The sequence below is a fragment of the Pyricularia oryzae genome, chromosome 5 (assembly GCF_000002495.2).
Source record: "Pyricularia oryzae 70-15 chromosome 5, whole genome shotgun sequence".
NCBI classification, from domain to species: Eukaryota; Fungi; Ascomycota; class Sordariomycetes; order Magnaporthales; family Pyriculariaceae; genus Pyricularia; species Pyricularia oryzae.
Window position 1 is genome coordinate 2,325,293 of NC_017852.1, and position 19,953 is coordinate 2,345,245.

The following is a 19,953-nucleotide window of genomic DNA, read 5'->3' on the forward strand; positions in this document are numbered from 1 at the left end:
GATTTTTCTTGTAAACTGGCAGCGGCTTCTTGCATCCCACAGGCTCTCCGCTACACAATCACATATCTGCTACAGCCTAGTACATGCATGTCTAGTGTGCGCTGTAAACACAAGGATACAGACCAGGGCGCAGGATGCGTAGGTCAGGCAAACCCTGGCGAAGGCCGAGTATCATCCGCTCCCTTTTGTGCCTTGTGTGTGTCCGACAAGGTACACGAAAACAATCCTAGAGGGAAACGTTTTTCTTGGTCAACCTATCCTCTACCGAACCGACGGGAAAGCTGGCAAAAGTCAGCGGCTGAATTGATTTCCTGATAACAAAACGATGGTATGGCAAAATAATCATCATTATTCCTCTCGAGGTTCTACCGCATGTGACATGCAGCCACTTAACCTGGCAGGCCTGGGCGAGTCTCACCCCCCGCGCAGTTTTGTCTTGGACCTGGGCCCTACTCCCTTCAGCTTTCAGCCTCTTCTCTATAATATATATCTCCTGCGTTTATTATCTTTGTCTCTTGTCTTATATGACGGAAGTGTTCTACGTTGTGTCGTCGTACCAGCTCGAGACAGCCGAAGCCTTTCCCACATATTTTCTTTCTTGTAGTCGGCGATCCGGGCATTGTCCAGATGCTTGTATAAGCCAAATGAACCCGTATACAGTTGCTTGCTGGAACCGACTTACACAAGCCTGAGTCACAGAAAAGAGTGCCGGTAGCCGCTTGCAGGTTCGCTTGGCCGTCGTGTTAAAGAGAAGAAAATCCAGGAAAGAAGACATTAAATACTGGGTAAGTAGGCCTTGGAAACAACACACCACCGCGGAAAGCATACCGGTCGCTTGCTTGCGTGGGTCCTGGTGCGTCCTTTGCCATCCGACATAGATGCTACAACCCGGCCCGCGAAAGCAAGAACAAAGGGCTATATCAGTTTCGAAAGGCTTATCGTAACACCGGGGAAACAAGCCATATCCATAATACTCCGTATGTTATCATGTGTTTCTGTCTACCCATACAAGGGTCGCCTAGAAACTCGGCTAGACACGCGACAATATATCAATTGCCGATGTAGGTGCAATTTTGCTGCTATTCTTGCTGAGACGGCAAGGCACAAGGGGAACGGTGATCATTGTCTTCGCCCCCTCCCCCCCCCCCCCCCACTACTCCGTATAAGAAGCGGGATGAACTAACTACCCGATTGGGAAGCCGAGCGCTTGTTACTGCATCACGGTGTAAGGAGCCGGCATCTCGAAAAACACGGCAGCATTCACAGAAGCGGAATGAGAAGCGAGGCTTCCCGGTAGGGGGGTTGCAATGAGTGGCAATCTAGGGAGACCAAGTAACAAGACAAGAGCAAAGAAAGAGGGAAAAAAAAAAAGGCTCTGACCTGAAACCTGTGGGAGCAACGTGTGCACCATCCCATTGCTTTTGTTTACTTTTCCACGTAGCATTGGATCTTTTCTTTCAACTGGAGCGGGGTACGGTCGGTTTTGTCAGACCTCTGCCACAATTTTTTCTCCTTTATAGGTACCTACCCAGGTATGTAAACAAACGAAAAAAAAAAAAAAAAAAAAAAACAATGACCAGGTGGGGTGGCCACCCCCAAAAGGACAGGCAACCCGTGACGCATCAACAACAAATCCTTGGTTTTGATCTGTTCAATTCTGGGGAGGCTAAACCGTAGTAAGTTAAACGTCTCGGATTGCTGCAGATTGTTTGCGTACCATCGCGCCATTCAAGATGCGTCGCTAGCCCGCCCCTTACAACCAATGTGAACCACAAAAGAAAACCAAGGCACAAACGCGCCAACAAAAAGACGCGCCATGCCCAATATTTTTGTTGCTCCTCTCTCCCAAGAGCCCGGCAACATCGGATCCGCGATCGGAGGGTGGGGTCCTGATTTGTCTTGAAGAACAGCCGGCCGGGCCAAGGTCGCCGTTCAAAACCCGGGGCATCCCCGCAAAGTGAAGTCGAAAGCAGGACCATTTTTTCATATAATTAATTATGTATCACCTTTGTAATTTGGATCGGTCAAAGCAACAGCTGGGCCATTTTTTTTTTCTATTGTTAAAATTTTTTCTCATTATACTATGATATAGTGCTGCGGGTCCTTTCTTTGTTTTTCCGTTTTGCAGGGACAAGGTAGAGTACATTAGAATTAAGAGAGGAAAATGCCTCTCCTTCTCCTTTTTCCTAAGGGTTCAGCAAGCAGTTTGGGCAAGGTAAAGTAGCTACTGTTACGTTTAATCCTTTATAAAACGTGACAACAGCGCATAAGCGCATAAATCTCTTGGCATATTAGCACCTCCTTTCACTAGTTAGACTGGATGAAACGCTGACCTTGGTCAGTTATCAACTATTAACTATTCTTCTCACTTTGCCTTGCTTTACTGCGTTGCTGTGGTACATCCGCCTGGGGTACCTGATGCAGGCGACAAGTAATCGCGGGTAAGCTTGCATCGAAATCGTACCAGAATAACGAGTAAGCAAAAAAGAGCAATGCACACAAGTGTGGGTTGAGGGGGAGAGACATAGGATTCGTCCAGGCCACCTGGTAGGTTTATTATGACTTGCATGGAGCGAACGATCTGCGTGGGCAAAAGCCGTATGCGGATAAGCCGGGCTATCAAATTGAGACTCGAGATTTTCTGCTGGAGCTAAAAATCCATATTTATCCGTAGTATATTAGAAAATTGTACTCCATGGTACGAAGTAGGATTTTCCTGGTCACCGTCAACTTTGCTTGGCTGAAGCCCCTCTTGGATCGTACTACTGGTAACTACCTTCTTACGCGTAAGTTGAAATCTTGTATCAGAGCCACACCCGGTGAATAATGGATTGGATGGCAGCTTGTGTTGGGATGCCGGCAGTCCGGGTCTGTGGGTCTTTGTAGAGGTTCTGGATTCTTGTCTGGTGTTTGGTGGAGCTGCTGAAAACACTGTGTGCAGTGTTATTAGATGGAAACTCAACACCGCCACCATATTGAGTGCGAGGCCCTGGTCCAATCGTGTCAAGGTCGTAGAGCTTTACCACCCTGGCAAGCTTGCCAAGCCAGCTATCTAAATAGAGCTCAAAGTAAACAAACTTTTTATTTACTACATCAAATTTCAATACTCTCCATACAAAAAAATAAAAAACGACAATTGCGGCGGCTAAAAGGTTTCGGATTGGAAAAAGAACACCCAGAATAATGCCATATGGTTTCAAGCATGCTCACGCAGACAGTTGGGGAAAGAACGACGTCGATATGACGGCGGGATTATGCATTCCCGATTTCTTCCTTGCCCTTGTGCGTGAGCCTGGCCAACCATGTCACCCCGGCTTCTCCCAAACGGCTTACCCCGGATCACGAAAAGAATCGTGCCATGATATTGACTCTTCTGGGCGGTCTTTTTGATTTCCCGTAAGCTAGGGATTTCATAATGGTCGGTTCGTATTATAAAATTGGTCAGCAACGGTATGACGGCTCTCTCATCCGCGAGTCAAATATCGAGGGCCGGCGAAAATGAAAGGACTGACGATCCTACAGACGGCGAGCGGTCCCTCAATCCAGGACTTCCAGGTTCTTGCTTACTCCGTAGATGATCCTGTGGTTCTAGATAGTGCTTGTGTGTAAAAAAAAAAAAAAAACATTTGCCGCAGCAGCAACTAACTGATGGAACCCTGCGCGTGCTGTGCCCGGGTTTAAAGACAACAAACCCCTGCCTTTGGTGAGGAGCTCGTGGCGTAGCGCGCGAAAAGGTCCGAAAAAATTGCATGGCGTGACGGGTTTGGACTGCTCGCCTGCTCGCCGGTCAGGATCCGGCTTGTCGGCAGGCCAGGGCAAGGCGTGCCTGTAGTGGGCCGGTGGCTATGGGCATGGAGAAACACTGCAGTTCGTTACAGGTGGTCATCACCGATGTCTCCTTTTGTCTCTGTAAGGCCGTTGCTTGAGACGAATTCTCTTCTTTTTTTGTCAGCTCGGAGCTTACTTTGTTACTTACCAATCGGTCTATTGCGTAGTAGGATCTATATTCCGTGCGGTAATGATAGTGAGAATTAAACAGCAACATTTATGAAATAGGCAAAAAAAGATAAATATGAGCAGCATCGGCGACACCCCGCTCGTGCCGAGGTGGGGGCGTATTCCTTCTAAACCACATACAGCATATAGGTACATTAGATACCTGGTGCCGAGGAAAGAAATTGCCGCGTGCCTTTTCTGCAGCCGGTGAAAGAGAACGCCCAGGTGGCGCTTCATACGTGTTCTTGGCTGGTGTGCCGGCTGGCATTGGATCGGCGGTCGACTTAACTCATGGTAATTATTGTCGTGTCCGTTCCTGTGTCTGCAACCTCCATACAGGACCTCTTGCTCATCGCTGCCACTGGCATTCGTTTCAGGGCCTTGACAGACCCTGGAGATACTGGCAAACTGGCCAGGTTTGGATAGACAACGGCTAGACCTCTGGTCAATTATTTATCCAGAAAGAGGTTATACTCCGTAGGCATCTTCTGTTGACCAGGAAGAAACCCCGACATCAGCTGAGCTTCCCCAGACGTAGCCTGCTTGATTCCGCTCATATCATTTAGTTGCTATAGGGCTTTTGAGGTGACAGTCAGATGGTGTGTGGTTGCGCGTAATCATTGGACGATGTGAACTGGGTAGGGCTTGACGTGAGAATCTCGCGTCATTGAGGGAACTTTTACTTGTCCTGTTGGTCCGGATCTTTTTTCCACTGCGGATCTTTTTTTACTTCGCTGCCAAGGGCTTTGCCAATAGTCTGAACAGGCGAGATTGATTCGAGACAGTTGGATCTCGTTTAGATCTGATAGGCCGCCATATCGTAGCCATTTGATTGCAATTGTCAGCTATACTGTATGGCGCCTAGGGAGGCAAAAAAAAAATGCAAGCTGTGTCGGAGTTGGGAACCGCCGTGATCGACAGGATACAGAGACATTGAGGCACTTTCAAGCAACGAGATGACCAAACTATCTTTTGTTTGATTTTTTTTTTTATAAAAAAATTAGTTCTGTTATTGAGAGATCGTTTACGAATCGCATGTAATTACCTTCATGCTTGGATGAAGAGAGTTGTTGTGAGTTGTGGCTTACTTTGGACGTTTCGCGTTCCAGCCAATCGACAGTCAGGCAAGAGCCCCGGTTTTCTGATGGGTGGTTTCTACCCCTCTACACCACCGAGCAGCCCCACTAAAATCTCGAGCAGGTGAGATCTTGCATCAATACTATCAAACATCGTCAATGTTGGTGAGATGATATTGAATGCAGAACCATCTTAGGTCAGAAGCAAGCAGCTTGGTTTTCTCTCTTCTGGTTTAGTCTCGGATCCTGTAATTGATTCAGGGTCCATCGCAACCTATCAGAAGTCTGACAGAGACTGGGTGCAATCTCACCGGTGTTTTCAGCCCCAACCTAAATCTCGTCAACCAAGAACAAAAAGGCCCCTGCCGCGCACAGCGACGTAATTGCACGCCTGCAGCTGGGTAAATTGCGACGCTTATCTCAGAACCCTGGGTACATCCGTCTTGGAACACTACCATTTCCGAAACTTCCGGTATTTTAAACCCGCCGCCACCGGCCCCGGAACTTAGGCTGAGGTGAGAAACGGTCAACCCCCGGCGATATGGAGACCGATATCAAGGCCATCCTCCCGAATGTGGACCCTGTCATCTCCGAGTACTCGGTTGGCTACCTGACCCACGCGTCGACGGCATGGACCGATGAGGAGGACAACGCCGGGCCGCCGCCGCTGGCCGAGGCCGCATCCGTCATCACGGAGCTCCTCCTCTCCGCCTCGGGCAGCCCTGATGCCAAGCTGCAGGAAAAGATCCGTGCTTTGGTCGACAAGTGGGTGGACAAGTACTCAGAGGCCAATGGATCGACTGAGCGACGTGGCCCTTCGGTCAGGCGTCTCGACCAGACCATCCAGGTCAGCGCCCAGCGAAACATGTCGTCGACGCTGGCCGTGTCCACCGGAGGCGTAGACCTCGAGTCCGCCAACGCTCGCAAGGTCGAGTCAAAGGTCGACCGAAAGAAGCTTGAGAAGGCCGAGCGCAAGATCGCTGCCAAGCAGAGCAAGAAGACTTTTAAGACTGTTGAATATGAGTCTTCCCGTCTGCTCAACCAGCCCGACCCTGCTCAATCATATGAGGACTTTTACATGGCTGTCAACCCGCTTCAACTGGGTGCCGGAGCTGCTGGAAAGAGCAAAGATATCAAAATCGAGAACACAGATGTTTCCATCGGTGGAACTAGAATCCTTACCGACACTACCCTCACGCTTTCTTACGGTCACCGGTATGGTCTCGTGGGTAACAACGGTGTTGGTAAATCGACGTTACTTCGTGCTCTTTCACGAAGAGAGGTTTCCATTCCGACACACATCTCTATTCTTCACGTCGAGCAAGAGGTGAGTTACTGGCAACACTGTCTTTTCATTCGGAAATTCTAGCATAGTGCTAACTCTATGATTCCCCGAAATTCAAGATCACAGGTGATGATACTTCGGCCATACAAGCAGTCTTGGATGCCGACGTCTGGCGCAAGGTGCTCATTAAGGAGCAAGCTCAAATCACAGAAAAGCTGGCCGCTATCGAAGCCCAAAGGTCATCCATGGCCGACACCTCGGAAGAAGCAGCCAAGCTCGATCGCGAGAGGGAGGCTCTCGATCAAACCCTTGGTGATGTCCAAGGCAAGCTCGCCGAGATGGAATCCGACAAGGCCGAGTCAAGAGCTGCCAGCATTCTCGCTGGTTTGGGTTTCTCTCCGGAGCGCCAGCAGTACGCCACCAAGACCTTCTCTGGAGGTTGGCGTATGCGTCTCGCTCTTGCACGAGCGCTGTTCTGCGAGCCCGATCTTCTTCTTCTCGACGAGCCGTCAAACATGTTGGACGTCCCCTCGATCACATTCCTTTCCACATATCTGCAATCATACCCGAGCACGGTGTTGGTGGTGTCTCACGACAGAGCTTTCCTAAACGAGGTCGCCACAGACATCATTCACCAACACTCTCAACGGCTCGACTACTACCGCGGCGCCAACTTCGACACCTTCTACGCTACGCGCGAGGAGCGCAAGAAGACGGCCAAGAGGGAGTACGAGAACCAAATGGCACAGAGAGCCCATCTCCAGGCCTTCATCGACAAGTTCCGCTACAACGCTGCTAAGTCATCTGAGGCCCAGTCCCGTATCAAGAAGCTGGAGCGTATGCCCGTGCTGGAGCCGCCAGAGGCCGAGTACAGCGTGCACTTCCGCTTCCCCGACGTCGAGAAACTATCACCACCCATCGTTCAGATGTCAGAGGTTACATTCGGCTACACCCCCGACAACATCCTCCTGCGCAACGTCGACCTGGACGTGCAGCTCGACTCGCGAATCGGCATCGTGGGCCCCAACGGTGCTGGTAAAACAACGGTGCTGAAGCTCCTGATCAGCAAGCTGACCCCGACTTCGGGTATCATCTCGCAGCACCCCCGTCTCCGCATCGGCTTCTTCGCCCAGCACCACGTCGACGCGCTCGACCTTACCGTCTCCGCCGTGTCCTTCATGGCCAAGACGTACCCTGGCCGAACCGACGAGGAATATCGCCGGCAGCTGGGCGCCTTTGGTATCACGGGAACTACAGGTCTGCAGAAGATGGAGGTGCTCTCCGGAGGTCAAAAATCGCGTGTCGCCTTTGCCTGCCTGGCCCTGACAAACCCCCACATTCTCGTGCTGGATGAGCCGTCTAACCATCTTGATATCGAAGCCATGGACGCCCTTGCCGATGCGCTCAACCAGTTCCAGGGTGGTGTCCTCATGGTATCTCACGACGTGACCATGTTGCAGACTGTGTGCACGAGCCTGTGGGTCTGCGACGGTGGCACCGTCGAGAAGTTCAACGGTGACGTCCAGGCGTACAAGAAGAGGATCGCCGCCCAGGCCGATGCTGCTGGTGTCGTCAAGGCGCACTGAGCGAATGGATATATGTAGTACTTGTTTCTCAGTTATAAGATTGATAGGGAAAGACAAAAAGACAAACCAAACAAAAAAGCCTTTGAACAACAAATGGCCTCTTGTGTTGTCCAGCGCAGTGACCGATGTGACTTTTTCTTGTGTAACTAACATCAGCACCTTTCCGTCTCCAGCTCATACCTTGCTTGTCTTGGGGAGGGGATCACGCGTACCGGGCAAACAAATGGCAGCCTGGTTGGTCTCATGTCAACAGAATAACAAACCGTGAATCCCGGTTCATCGGCTTGCCTTATCATGGCCACATGATGCTCAGAATAGCACATCCGGGAAAGTGTTTCCATGCCGGTTGACTATCGGGTCATTGCTGGTTGCTGATAATCATCTGCTTCTCTTATCTTCATTTTATTGTTTGTTTATCTATCTATATTTAAAAATGGCAAGTCGTGTCCTCCGCGGCTGGGCAGATATATCATCATTGCAAGCATCTTCCATGGACATTGGCACCATAGGTTTTATTTCTCTACAGCTCAGTTCCCAAGGACAGTCCTGGCTGTCTGACTTGGCAAATATGCCATTATAAAATGTCCATGTTTGTTATGCCAAACACTTATTGCCTGACTACTGACCTCCTGACCGCCAGTCTGCCGAATTCGGACTGCTTCCAAATCCACCGATGACAGAAATCCCAATTTTCGAGCAGCAGTCACTAGTCAGAGGTCATTTTCTGGGTAGCTCCCGCGGTCATCCGATCGATCACACTGAATCGCAGGGATGGCAGCACATCGGAAGGAAAACCCGTTTCGACTAATGGAAATGGGAGGTCAAGTACAACAGTGGTTGCCTGCGAGTTGCTCAATTTAAATCAGAGGACCGGGTGTCTGGCCCACCTATAGCATACCCGAATCTGTTAGCCAACGGGGCCTCGGAGAAAAATGCATTGCGACATGTTGATATAGCGAGAGCTTGGTGCTAGGCCTAGATAAAGAGAATCGATGGGGCAGAAGAGTTTGATGGCACGTAATAGTATCCCAATCATTTACTTGCGTAGTGGCTCTAGTAAGAGTTTGTTTACCAGTGGTTATGATACTGCGGACAACACTATAACAATTCACGGTTCGTGAGGTTCAGTTGTACATAGCTCCTGATATATGGGCCAGGCACGGACTTTGTCAATCGAGAAACTCAATTTTCTACTACGAAAAACTACAGACACGGTTCAGTATCACAAGCAACAAGGAAGTAGAGCGCTCGAAAGGGCACACGAACACATCTGCATGCATGCACTATTGAATTTCAAATTGCCGCTACAGAGAAATGAACTATAATATCGGGCCGGACTGATAAACGTTTGAAATTCAATTATTCTACTCACACTACAGATGTGAGATTCAAGCATAGGAACAAGGAGAGTCCTCATAAATGTGACAGGACTTGATAGAAAACAAGGAAACCAAGAGCTCTGACTATGGACCTCATGATGGCTCAACAAAGTCTTTACGGCTCGCCCACCAATAACTTTTTATCGTAAGAAAGGACGAAAATGAAAAGAGAGGAAAGAAAATCGGAAGATCTTCCCTCCAGTTCACCCGAGCGTGGTGATGTAAAGCACAAAATAAAAGCAGTTCAAACAGGGGCACCGTATTGCTTAGCAAGGTTCTTGAAGTGGTCACGCTCAGCCGTGAGCTTCTCGAGTTTGTCCTCAAGCTCCTCGAAGCGCATAGCCTTGCGCTCGCGAGACTTGCGTGCCGCGAGCGTGTTGCGGGCACGCTTCATCGCTACCGTGTCGCTTGGGTCCTCGACAACGATAGGGGGCAGAGGCTTATCCCGACGGCGAGCGTTGACTCCACTGACTGATGAATGACGACCGGTAGAAGATGTGGGCGAGTTGCCAGACTTGCGCCGGGGAGCAGGAGACGGGGCAGCCTCGAGGTCCTCAGATCCCGCCGCAGGAGACTGCTGTTGCTGCGTAGGAGCAGCGAGCTCCTGGGGTAACTGGGGCGCGGCCACGTTCGTGTTCTCTTGAGGGAAGAGCGGAAACCAAGCAGACTCGCCTGCCGATTCCAGGTCGTTCCCAACAAAGTTTGGAGAGACATCGTAGCTGTCGCCAAAGTCGGGAGACCCATTATATAGGGACGGCGAAGTTAGAGTCGTCAAAGCGGTCGAGTTGGGGGCCGACATAAAGTTGTCCGACAGGAACAAGTCCTGCGGAGAGACGGTGCCCATCGTGCTTGCAGTCGTGGAGGCAATGTCAAAGACGCCCGGCATGGCGGGCGAGGGGAACGCCGAAGCTCCACCGCCAAAGGCGGTGAAATCGTCCAAACCCAGATCTGAACAAGACGAGTGTAAGTTTTGGGAGGATGACGATGCTGGTGGCGAGGGACTCGCGCTGGAGGAAGGAGAAGATTTACCTGATGTGTTGTTCATCTTGGTTTGGATCTGAGTGACGTTTCCGGTACTCTGGGAGAACAGAGGCACAGGCGGTCGTGCAGGTCGTGCGCGATCTGCCGTTAGGGCCACAGTTGAGTTAGGTGCTGAAGATGCGTAGAACTGTTTTGGGAACTGCGTGCTAAGCCGATTTGTGAAAGCCGTTGAGGTGGTCGAATGTCCTGTAGCCTGTATGATCTGTGCGACTCTTTGGTTCTGCGTTGATGGCGAGGCAGAAGGGTGGTTGCGAGAGGCACTTCCGATGGCGGAAGATTGCGAGATAGATCGGCTAGGTTGATGCGAACGCCGCGGCGTATCGAACAGAACAAAGTCCTGTTGCGGTGGCAGATGTTGATAGTGCTGTTGCGCGGATGATGCCGGCAGGCTCGGGGAACTGGAGGGAAGCCATGGTGACTGTTGTGAATCCGTGGTGAAGACTGGGGCGTCTAAGCCGGGAATGGCGGCGGTTGTGAAGAGACTGGAGCCGAAGCTGTGACTAGCAGAGCTGGACTTCAGGTCGACCTTTGCAGGAGGAACTGAAGGGTGTGACGAGTTTTGAGTGTAAAGAATATTTTGAAACGAAGTTGGGGACGGAATCGTGCCGACTGGGGAAGCGTTTAGGACCGCATTTTGGCGATCATGAATGTGCTTGCTTTTTTGTGGGAGTAAAATGATTTGGAGTTGGGAGGGAAAAAGGTTCGGAGGGGCTGTGAAGATTTGTGGGAAATAATGCACTTTTGTAGGTTTTCTCGGGCAGAAACCAGTCTTGCGAGGCCAAACAGGACCCACAGCGGTCTGTATGGAAGACCAGGCAAGCGCAGCCTCCTGCTGGCTGACAGCCCATTGCGCTCGGTGTAACCCAGCGGGAAAGTGACTTGTGCTGCCTAACGTGTTTGGCAGTCGAGCACTGCTAATTTCGTTAGCGCGTTAGGCAGGCTTGAGGTACCGCTACAAGGTTTGGCGCTAGTGGGTTGCGCCCTTCCACGCCCTTCCCCTCCAACATTGCCAGGGAAGGAAGTGTGACTCACACTTTTTCAACGCTAAGCCAGAAATGGTCCGGTGTGCTCTTGAGGGCCATGACAGAAACGATTGGTGCGTTAAAAAAGCCCATTGAGAAATCAAACCGCTCGCATAGTTCAAGGCGCATCATGGCAGTTATTTTGCAGGGAACTCAGGGTAACTAACGACTCCCATTGCGGCCATATCCAAAAGAATTGGAAAGCGCACAATGAAGCCCTGATAGTCGCCCGTGCTACTGTGATCAATCATGTCACCCACTTTGATACTGGACAGGACAAGAAGCACGGTCGCGCAACGAGCTCCGCCTCTTTGAGCCGTCCGCCAGCCGCAACCAATTAAACTTGGTGATGGGAACTGGACGCGACAGCGTTTTCATTGGCCGATAGCTGCGAGCCAGCGTCAAGGGCCGCGTACAGGTCCTAAAGTACCTCTCAGCCTGGCCACGGATTCCCAGTTAGCGCATGCGACTGAGTAGGTAACAACATTTATTTGGTGGTGCTCAAAAGCGCTGCCTGCCGGTTGACTTATGGAGCAACGCTGCCTTGGTCAACTTGGGTTGACAAATCAAGGCATCGGGATATGGTCTAATGACGATTTCCTACCACTCGGATTATAAGTTTGTCGTCGTCTCGCAGCTGGTTCTAGGTCTAGACAGGCACCTGCATTTTCATCTCACTCCTCCACACATATTACGACGCAAGACTTTAGGCGAATTTCTGTTTCTGAGCCTTGCAGACTGCATTGATACTATGGAGCAATCAACTACGAAGTACCTTACCTGCCTATCCACCTAGTATGTGATGGATGTGGTTGCCAGTTCCATTGGGTGGGCTTGAAGGGGGCTGAGTGCGTATCCAGGCCTCGTGTCCATGTCCTAGTGATGTCCACCCACCCTTTATCTTGTCGATAATTGCAAGCACCAGAATTTAACCCTACTGGTATCACTTCATCAGCCCTGCGCAACCAACACGGGAATAGGACCAAAGGACATGGAAACAACAAAACGGACACGGTTTCTTCTAACCAAGCAATGCGGGCTATGTTAACGTACCAAGTGATTGAAGTTGGGATTGGTCTGATCTGAACAATCAGGGGGAGAAAGCCAACCAATGATCAATCCAAACTACTCCAAGCAGCAATTCCGAGGCATCATTTGCTTGCTCTACCTAGGCACTGAGTAGAGTAGCATATAGGATCCCAACTGCAGGTTCGTGGCAGAAAAGCGGAGCCGGATTTTCCGCGGCGTTATGGACAGCGTGCCGCGGCGGTACGTCGGGATAACAAAAGGATTCCGAGGTTTTACGCCGGGACGGAGCCATGTTGAATCTGTCGTTTTCTACAGCCCTGAACTTTTGAAGGATTTGCGAATTACACTAATTAGTCGAGTAGTATAAAGGATTATTTTTGCGGTATCCTTACTCTGACCGTGCTGTGAACCTGCCCCCCTGGCCGGCACATTTGAAGTACTTCGTACGAAGTGCGTTGGTACTGCCTGCGCTCATGCATTGCTATCCATGTATAGATAGTACTTCGTACCGCCGCGCTGGAAACGTATTCCGTACCTCGCCGGAAAGTGGAGAAACCAACTCGAACGATGTTTCAATTCCTCAATTCAATGGATTACTTTTTTTTTGAAAATGCCTCGTGTATCCCCTACAAAACTAGGACTCTGGCGAATCAAACTGATCAATTCAACTTTGCAAAAAGGCGGACGTCTCAGTTTAGCGACCTGAGAAAAGTGTGAGTCACTCTCTCCAAAGTCTAGCCTGGGATCGAAGCAAGGGGGTGGGTCTGCAAGTATCTACCGTAGGTAATTTGTTGGTTTACTAAGGCCCCTTGCACTCGCCAAAGCGCCAAACCCCGATCCCCCGGATCCAATTTTTGGTTTGTGTTGCTTGGCGGGGCTTGCGTGTTTTTTTTATGGAAATCTCCATCTTGCAAGGTCGCCAAATTATTACATAGACAAGGTTCTCAAGCGGCACCATAATCCCGCCGTCTTACATGCCAATTCAGATCCCGAAGCGACCACCTGCCCTCAATTTCCACGCTTCTTCAGTCAACGTTCCTGTGTCGTTCCGCATTGAGGCAGAACACAGAAAGCGGTTTGCGGCGTTGCGGAGATTGTTTTTATTCTCCTGCCGGCCGGAACATGGATGGACACACATGCACGCACATACACACACACGCACCTCAACACACGCAAACTTGGGTACGTGGGCCGGCTAGGACCGGGTGTGTCTCCCCCGCAAACTATCGGAAACATTCCCGGGCATTTATCTGCGTAACCCAACTTCTTCCGAGCCTCTTCTGTTGGATAGTAGAGCGTTGGTCACCGGCATGCCTAGCAAATATGCTTCCGACTTGATTTCGTCAACGACATGATTGACCTCATTGGTCTTGTGATCATATTCTCATGCACCGGCAGTTCAGAGTGTAGAGGTCCAGAGCCAAGCTGAATTCCTACATTCGGGTTGACGATGAATGAATGTGCTTGACTGGCTTAGGTTCAAGAGGTTTGTGTGTCTGGTTCTGTTGAATGCAATCTAACAAAATAGGATGGTGTCAAGGATTCAAGTTACTCGACAGAGTCTGATGAAGCAGGGCCAGCCAAGTATCACATTTTGGATAACCATATCGCTGATTGGATACTGAACTCATATCCCATTTTGTCCCACTGTCTTTACCGAGTGACAGGGCGGCTATACCTATGCAAAGAAGAAGAAATCCCATCAACAGAAAACTTGCTCTACTGTCATCTTGACTTATCACACAATGAGCAAACATGCAACAGACCCTGCTGAAACCAGCCAAAACATTGGTCACGAAATTTCAACTCATAGACGATCCGTGGCCGGCACGGCGCTTGACCCAGGGGCGGGCCCCTGGACCTCACTGAGCGGCGCATGCTGCTTCCCCGGGTCACCAAGCCCTGGGCCTGCCGCCCCTATTTGGGTCGGCTCCTGACAGCCGTGGTCGTGGGCGATGATTTGCATCTTGCGATGGACGGCCCTCCACGTCTTGGCCTTCTCCTCATCCTGCGCCACCTCTTCGGCCTCGCGGAGCCATTCCTTCCATTCGTCCGTCATGGGTGCTGCTCCACTGCGCTGCACCCAGCCGGTCTTCTTGGTAACCCGGATCGCGTACCACAGCGTCCGCGTGAAGCTGGGCAAATCCTCGTATTCATCATGGATAATAATGTCGCTGCCGCCGCCGCCGCCGTTCTCCTGCAGTTGCTGCTGCTGATTTTTGGGCAAGTGCGCGTTCCGCAGCTCGCGCGGCGTATCCTCCTTGCAATTATACCGGCTCAGGTCCCAGAAAAGTCTCCGCGGCAGCATGCCCATGGCCCAGTACATGGCGTTTAGGCAGATGTAGCTCGAGCCGACAAAAAGCTGCATATACCAGGAGCAGTTGCCCAGCAGCACAGTCGACAGCATGAGCATCATGGTGCCCAGCCCCATAATGAACCTGTACCACCTCTCGCCGACGCGGTACCTGCACTCCTCGGTCCCTGCCGTGTACAACTCACGGGCCACATCCTCGGTGCAGAGGATGAGGACAAAGGCGCCCTCGCGCGTGCGGATCATGACGTCGCCGCGCGGAACCGCGTGGTGGTGTGTCCGCAGCATCAACACCGGCTTCCACCAGCTGGCGTAGCCCACGAGGCTGCTCTGCAAGCTGATGAGCGCCACCGCCACGGTGGCCGGCCCGTCCGTCCAGAAACGCGCTCCGACTAGCAGCGCAGCCGTGAGCAGCATGCTGAACACGGCCAAGATATGTAGCGGGCTGAAGAGAGCCGCTGGGACCGCGGGCCGCTCTGCTCTGTTGACCGGGCCCGGGCTGGACACGAAGTCGGTGATCTTGTCCCTCTTGGTGTGCCGCCGGTGGATGCCCTGTTCCGGATCGGCCACGCGCCTCCCGTCCATGGAGGTTGTGGCTCCGGTTGCCATGGTATTTTCGTCTTCCATGGGACTCAATTCCTTTTGCAGCTCAAACTGCTCCCTCTTATGCCTGAAAACGGAAACCCACCGCGGCAGCTTACGGAGGTTTCCAAGCCAGCTGCTAGCCGCCCGAGGTTTCTTTTCCTTCACCACAAGGTCAGTGTGCTTGATGTGGAGTATTTTAAACTCAAGCGGCTGCAATTTGTCGAGCGGGTGGATGATGTTGGCGAAGAAGCCGACAGTTTCCAGGACGACGCCGCTGTGCACTCCCGTCAGCTTGGCCGGCGTCTGCGGCATCCTCTGCGGCCTTGAGGGTTTGAGGAGCGCCTGGGGCGCGGGGAGGATGCGCGGCAGCAGGCAAAGGCTAGAGGCAGTAATGGTCTGCGAGTGCTCCGCCATGGACGACTCGCCGATGACGGCCAGCAGCGTAATGACGTCCAGTCGCCATTCCAAGCTGGCGGTCTTGTCGTTGGGGGCCTTGGGCCACCATTGCGAGAGGCCGCCCGGGCTTGCCTCCGGTTCTGTCATTTTTTTTTTCCAGAGGCGTGACGATGTGCGAAGGGTTCAGGGACAGTGCTGAGCAGGTAGGATCCCACTCGACGGGAACTGCCTCAAAGCTAATTCCCAACGCTTAGGTACCCTCCTTTGGTTGTAGTGCACAGAGGTTAGGTAGATGCCTTGGTAACCCAGTTAGGTGGGTACCTAACTTGTCTCACTATGTAAAGTGTACAAGGTTGTTCCTAGTGTACGATGTGAGATGAGCAAAGCATCTCAAAGTTAACAAGGTATTTATGCAAAACGATGATGTGAATAAAATGGTGACCGAAGCAAGCACAACGAGGAGATAGCCCAAGCTATAGAAATAGAACTGGTAGAGATTGAAATGAAATACAGCCGTGCTATCTAAAGAGCGCGCCGTAAATTCTGCGCATCAACTCCTTGCCGTTGTGGCTGAAGGGCTGAAGTGCTAGACTTTGGCAGGTGACGAGCGCAAAAGAAAAAAACCATTTTGAGAAAGACGACTCGTCAGGTTTCTGAGACGAACCATTCGACAATCTGCGAGTAAGTGGCAGGCCAGGTTGACCCCTCAATCCGGACTGAGAAAAGGAACCAAAGAAAACACAAGCCTATCCAGCCTGTCTTCAATGCATGTCTGATTCGCAGGGGGAAAAAAGAGCCTCAAAAGTGTCATAATGTAACTCGCCGCCGTACCTACTGCCAAGATTACACAGCGTCGACCTAACGCGGGCTTGTCCGCAGCCTTAGGAGTTGAGGGGTAAAGTCAACATTCTCCACGGGCGCCTGGGTGGCTGTGCCTACCTTTGTTCTAGTCTAGTTCTAGGTGGTGAACTAATTACCTGGTTGGCTCTTAACGTGCTAGTTGGCCATTCTGAATATGTAAATCGGAGGCAAGGCACCATGTGTAGTGCCGAAACTGCATAGCCCCCCTCTCCACCCACGCAGCCACTGTTTGTCAAAGTATAATAAGCAAACGAATGTGTAACAATACCAAAAGGAGCAATAAGGCTGGCTACCATTGACGTCGCCAACTTAGCTTGGCTGTTCATTTCCTTTTATGTTTTTATGCCGCGCTTCCAATAATACTCAGATTCGGAGAAAAAATCAAGGTAAAAGAATAATCCGTTCGATAGACCTCCAAATTGCAATGAATCACCAACTTAACGTCCGCCCTTTAGCCTAACGCCTGTGCAAAACCATCAAATGCCCACCCATGCTGAAACTCCGAGCTCCAATGCATCTACTAAACAGCGCTGTGTAAAAAAATGACAGTGATCCTAATGCTTGAATCGGGAGGAGCATGTCCTTCATCTACTCGGCCTGGTCAACATCCGCCTCAAGATCCTTGTACTCCTCGATCAACCAGTGAACAAAATCGACCCACAGCTCCTCCCAGTGCTTGGTGACCTCGATACGCTCGTCGTCGGTAAGACAGGCATGTTCGATGCTCCATTTGATGAGTTGCTTCCAGCCGTGAATTGTAGTGTCGCTCCTCCCCACAAACATCTGGTAAAAGTCATGGCTCAGCGAAGACTTGAAAAGTGTACCGTTGTCGCTGTTCAAGGTACAATGCACGTTATTTGCCAGCAGGTTGTACATGGCATGCCCTTTGACCCTTGGTGTTAAGCCGAGGACTTCGTTCGAGATGGGGCAGAGCTCGAGGCAAATGTTGCGCTTCTTCATTTGCTCCATGATGTACGGGTGGCGTGCCAAAGAAAAACCGTGGCCGATACGCTTCGAGTTGAGAAGCAGCGCATCGGTGAGGTTGCCGTCGGGTGTATCGTCGCCCATGTCGAGCGTCTCTCCGCAGTGGAAAAGGAAAGGAATGTCGAGTTCTTCTTTTTTACATTGCTCCCTGAATTTGAGAAACTCTGGCACAAAATACTTGAGGGGATTACCGGCAGCCTCCTCGCCCACGAGATCGAACCCTAAATAGCATGTTAATAAAAGCCAATAACTCTCAAGACCACACCACATTTATAACTTACCAGCTATGAGATTAGACCATCGTTTTTTGAACTTGATGCATTCTTCCAGGGCATTCTCCACCTGCTCTCTCTTGAAGATCCTTGGCGTGCAGTATATGACCTTGATGCCTTTGAAGTATACCTTTCGACCGTTCTGATGCGCTGGTGGCATGAACTCGTTGCACACTTCCTCGATCATCTGCATTATCGATGTGTTATCATACTTGGCGGATCCGTCGTCGTGAAAGACCTGGTTCGTATGCATAAAATTTGGCCTGATCTCTGCGTACTGGATATTGTCGTCCACAAAATCTTGCAGGCAGGCGCGAGTGTAGCTCTTGAACGCAGTTTCGTAGTTGAAAAGACCTTTCATCATTCGAGTCCGGCCATTGAACTTTTCCCAAGCTCTTCATCCCCAGTCACAGTTAGCAAAAGCGAGTAGTTGGTAAAAGTCAGAAGAACTGTGTTTGACTTACCCTTTGACTGTCTGGTGTATTCCATAAGTCTCTTCCGCTCCAAACACGAGCTTGTTGAGCAACCATTCGTCGACGGAGCTCTCTATCAACCCGGTGCCTGGGAACTGGGCGCGAAACGTAGTATATGGCATCCATTTACCTCCCACATATCCTGGCTCAAAAACGTTCCAACCTGGCTCCTCATCGTTGAGGGGAACAATGCTAAATTGTATTTCGCATAGGTCCAGGTCGCTTTTCTGCAGCAGCGGTCTGTTGCTGTGAATAAACATACGCTCTTGGTCCTTGGCGAGATCCAGCAGGAACTTTGGATCGAGGCAAGAGTTAAAATGTATGTGAAGATGGGTACCCTTGGGCATGCGCCGAGCTACCTTATAGATGGCCGACTGGTTTATTAAATCGACGTTATGGAGGAAGTGATCCCCCACATGCCGTGCATGCATTTGTCCGCTGAAACCTCGGGTCTTGGAGGCATCCGCAAATAGCTTTGCGTCTTTTCTCCTCAAGCGCTGTAAAACCTTGTTGGCCTCTCGCTCAGGTCCTGTCGCGTCGGCGAAGCATTCATAGTCAAATGCCAAGGCATGCTCCCGAGACTTCAGCTCTGCGCGGGCATTTTCATACTCTGACAATCCGGACCCATCCGACTTGAACAACGGTGGAATGGAGGTCCTGCGCAGATGCTGCTTGGAGGGTTGACCTTGAGAGGTCGCCGCCGTCTGTCGCCGGCGTTGTTGCACGGCTTCATCCAGCGCCGAGAGTGTACTCCAGTTGGCGCCCTGTTCCAGCGACGATGATGAATCCATGGCGGTGTCGATTTTGCGCTTCAAGTTGGGTGGCGAGAAGGCTCCAGGCTGGAAATTCTCTTCCTGACGTGCAGCAGTCCTCTTTACAAGCTTCGATTGCGCGCGCGTGAGAATGCCCGACCGAGACTTTCGTAATGGCAGTGACACTTTGGCTGAAGTTGGTGATTGTGGGGTTGGTATCCTGGCGTCTCCTTCACTTTCTTCCTTGTCCACCGAGGTGCAGTTGTTCCCCATCGAAGCGCCAGAAGATGCTGTCATGCGCCTGACGACAGATCTTATGTATCGCGAGTGCTTTGTCTGATCCAATTCCCACGGCGCTTCTGCACAGAGTAGCATTACCGGTGAACGCGATCGGATGATAGGATTAAATTTAGCTTTGATCGTGATGCGCAAACAATGGTATATTGAGCCGGTTGCGGAAAATGAAGAAAGAAACTGTTCGCAAGCCGCACACCGATGCTAATTAAGGATCCCGGAAATGGCTATGTCCTCAATGGAGAAAATCAACTTTGTTGAGTCAAATTCGCAAATGAGTTTAGCGATGCCGCTCCTGCATTTGGAAGTTTGTTGGTTTGCTAACAGCGATTCTGCCTGTGTTTGGCGTTTGCGGTATGACTTTCGGAGTATGACATGGAGGCAGCAAAAGTCCATAGATGCAATCCTTCTACTTACCGAGTAGGCCCGGCGCATCCATGGTGGATAAAACCCGATCTCAGCCCAGCTTGGGGCCACATGGCAGGTACCTGTACCGTAGACAGGCTGCTGGGTTACTACTTCTAGAACTAGACTAATTGAAGATGAACTAGAAAAGGTGACCTGCAGGTAATGAAGAGGCGCAGACACTGGTTGCCAATACCAACAAAAAT

General features: G+C 51.0%; 7 protein-coding genes across 7 annotated transcripts; 2 read left to right on the plus strand and 5 right to left on the minus strand.

Annotated features, from left to right (window-relative positions):
* Positions 1-1,572: 1,572 nt before the first annotated feature.
* MGG_14671 (uncharacterized protein) lies at positions 1,573-2,979 on the plus strand (the record flags this gene model as incomplete). Its single annotated transcript, XM_003718384.1, has 4 exons — positions 1,573-1,676; positions 2,343-2,441; positions 2,683-2,786; positions 2,942-2,979. 4 exons carry the CDS (start codon positions 1,573-1,575, stop codon positions 2,977-2,979), a joined length of 345 nt encoding a protein of 114 aa, XP_003718432.1.
* A 496-nt stretch (positions 2,980-3,475) lies between these two features.
* MGG_17415 (uncharacterized protein) lies at positions 3,476-4,142 on the minus strand (the record flags this gene model as incomplete). The annotated part of the gene is made up of 4 exons (XM_003718385.1): positions 3,476-3,588; positions 3,693-3,843; positions 3,977-4,001; positions 4,138-4,142. The coding sequence occupies 4 exons, from the start codon at positions 4,140-4,142 to the stop codon at positions 3,476-3,478; spliced, it is 294 nt and encodes a 97-aa protein (XP_003718433.1).
* Positions 4,143-5,200: 1,058 nt separating this feature from the next.
* MGG_11547 (uncharacterized protein) lies at positions 5,201-8,069 on the plus strand. Its single transcript, XM_003718386.1, has 2 exons — positions 5,201-6,399; positions 6,477-8,069. The coding sequence occupies exons 1-2, from the start codon at positions 5,614-5,616 to the stop codon at positions 7,941-7,943; spliced, it is 2,253 nt and encodes a 750-aa protein (XP_003718434.1). The 5' UTR covers positions 5,201-5,613; the 3' UTR covers positions 7,944-8,069.
* Positions 8,070-9,184: 1,115 nt separating this feature from the next.
* On the minus strand, positions 9,185-11,085 carry MGG_00602 (cross-pathway control protein 1). Its single transcript, XM_003718387.1, has 2 exons — positions 10,352-11,085; positions 9,185-10,270 (listed from the first exon to the last, which is right to left on the minus strand). The coding sequence occupies exons 1-2, from the start codon at positions 10,365-10,367 to the stop codon at positions 9,567-9,569; spliced, it is 720 nt and encodes a 239-aa protein (XP_003718435.1). The 5' UTR covers positions 10,368-11,085; the 3' UTR covers positions 9,185-9,566.
* A 1,010-nt stretch (positions 11,086-12,095) lies between these two features.
* On the minus strand, positions 12,096-13,070 carry MGG_17416 (uncharacterized protein). The gene is made up of 3 exons (XM_003718388.1): positions 12,807-13,070; positions 12,439-12,731; positions 12,096-12,322 (listed from the first exon to the last, which is right to left on the minus strand). The coding sequence occupies exons 1-2, from the start codon at positions 12,887-12,889 to the stop codon at positions 12,554-12,556; spliced, it is 261 nt and encodes an 86-aa protein (XP_003718436.1). The 5' UTR covers positions 12,890-13,070; the 3' UTR covers positions 12,096-12,322; positions 12,439-12,553.
* Positions 13,071-13,769: 699 nt separating this feature from the next.
* MGG_11548 (uncharacterized protein) lies at positions 13,770-16,469 on the minus strand. Its single transcript, XM_003718389.1, has one exon. The coding sequence runs from the start codon at positions 15,851-15,853 to the stop codon at positions 14,222-14,224; it is 1,632 nt and encodes a 543-aa protein (XP_003718437.1). The 5' UTR covers positions 15,854-16,469; the 3' UTR covers positions 13,770-14,221.
* A 416-nt stretch (positions 16,470-16,885) lies between these two features.
* Positions 16,886-19,908, minus strand: MGG_00601 (uncharacterized protein). The gene is made up of 3 exons (XM_003718390.1): positions 18,288-19,908; positions 17,833-18,218; positions 16,886-17,772 (listed from the first exon to the last, which is right to left on the minus strand). Exons 1-3 carry the CDS (start codon positions 19,421-19,423, stop codon positions 17,156-17,158), a joined length of 2,139 nt encoding a protein of 712 aa, XP_003718438.1. The 5' UTR covers positions 19,424-19,908; the 3' UTR covers positions 16,886-17,155.
* Positions 19,909-19,953: the final 45 nt, after the last annotated feature.

Bases quoted from the DNA above. Each gene is read 5' to 3' on its own strand.
- MGG_11547 (XM_003718386.1), top strand. From the start codon at position 5,614: ATGGAGACCGATATCAAGGCCATCCTCCCGAATGTGGACCCTGTCATC. The intron at 6,400-6,476 runs GTGAGTTACTGG...CCGAAATTCAAG, and splicing joins TTCTTCACGTCGAGCAAGAG to ATCACAGGTGATGATACTTC.
- MGG_17416 (XM_003718388.1), bottom strand. From the start codon at position 12,889: ATGAGCGCAGGCAGTACCAACGCACTTCGTACGAAGTACTTCAAATGT. The intron at 12,732-12,806 runs GTAAGGATACCG...TCAAAAGTTCAG, and splicing joins AGGTTCACAGCACGGTCAGA to GGCTGTAGAAAACGACAGAT.
- MGG_11548 (XM_003718389.1), bottom strand. From the start codon at position 15,853: ATGACAGAACCGGAGGCAAGCCCGGGCGGCCTCTCGCAATGGTGGCCC.
- MGG_00601 (XM_003718390.1), bottom strand. From the start codon at position 19,423: ATGCTACTCTGTGCAGAAGCGCCGTGGGAATTGGATCAGACAAAGCAC. The intron at 18,219-18,287 runs GTAAGTCAAACA...CTGGGGATGAAG, and splicing joins ATACACCAGACAGTCAAAGG to AGCTTGGGAAAAGTTCAATG. The intron at 17,773-17,832 runs GTAAGTTATAAA...CATGCTATTTAG, and splicing joins ATGGTCTAATCTCATAGCTG to GGTTCGATCTCGTGGGCGAG.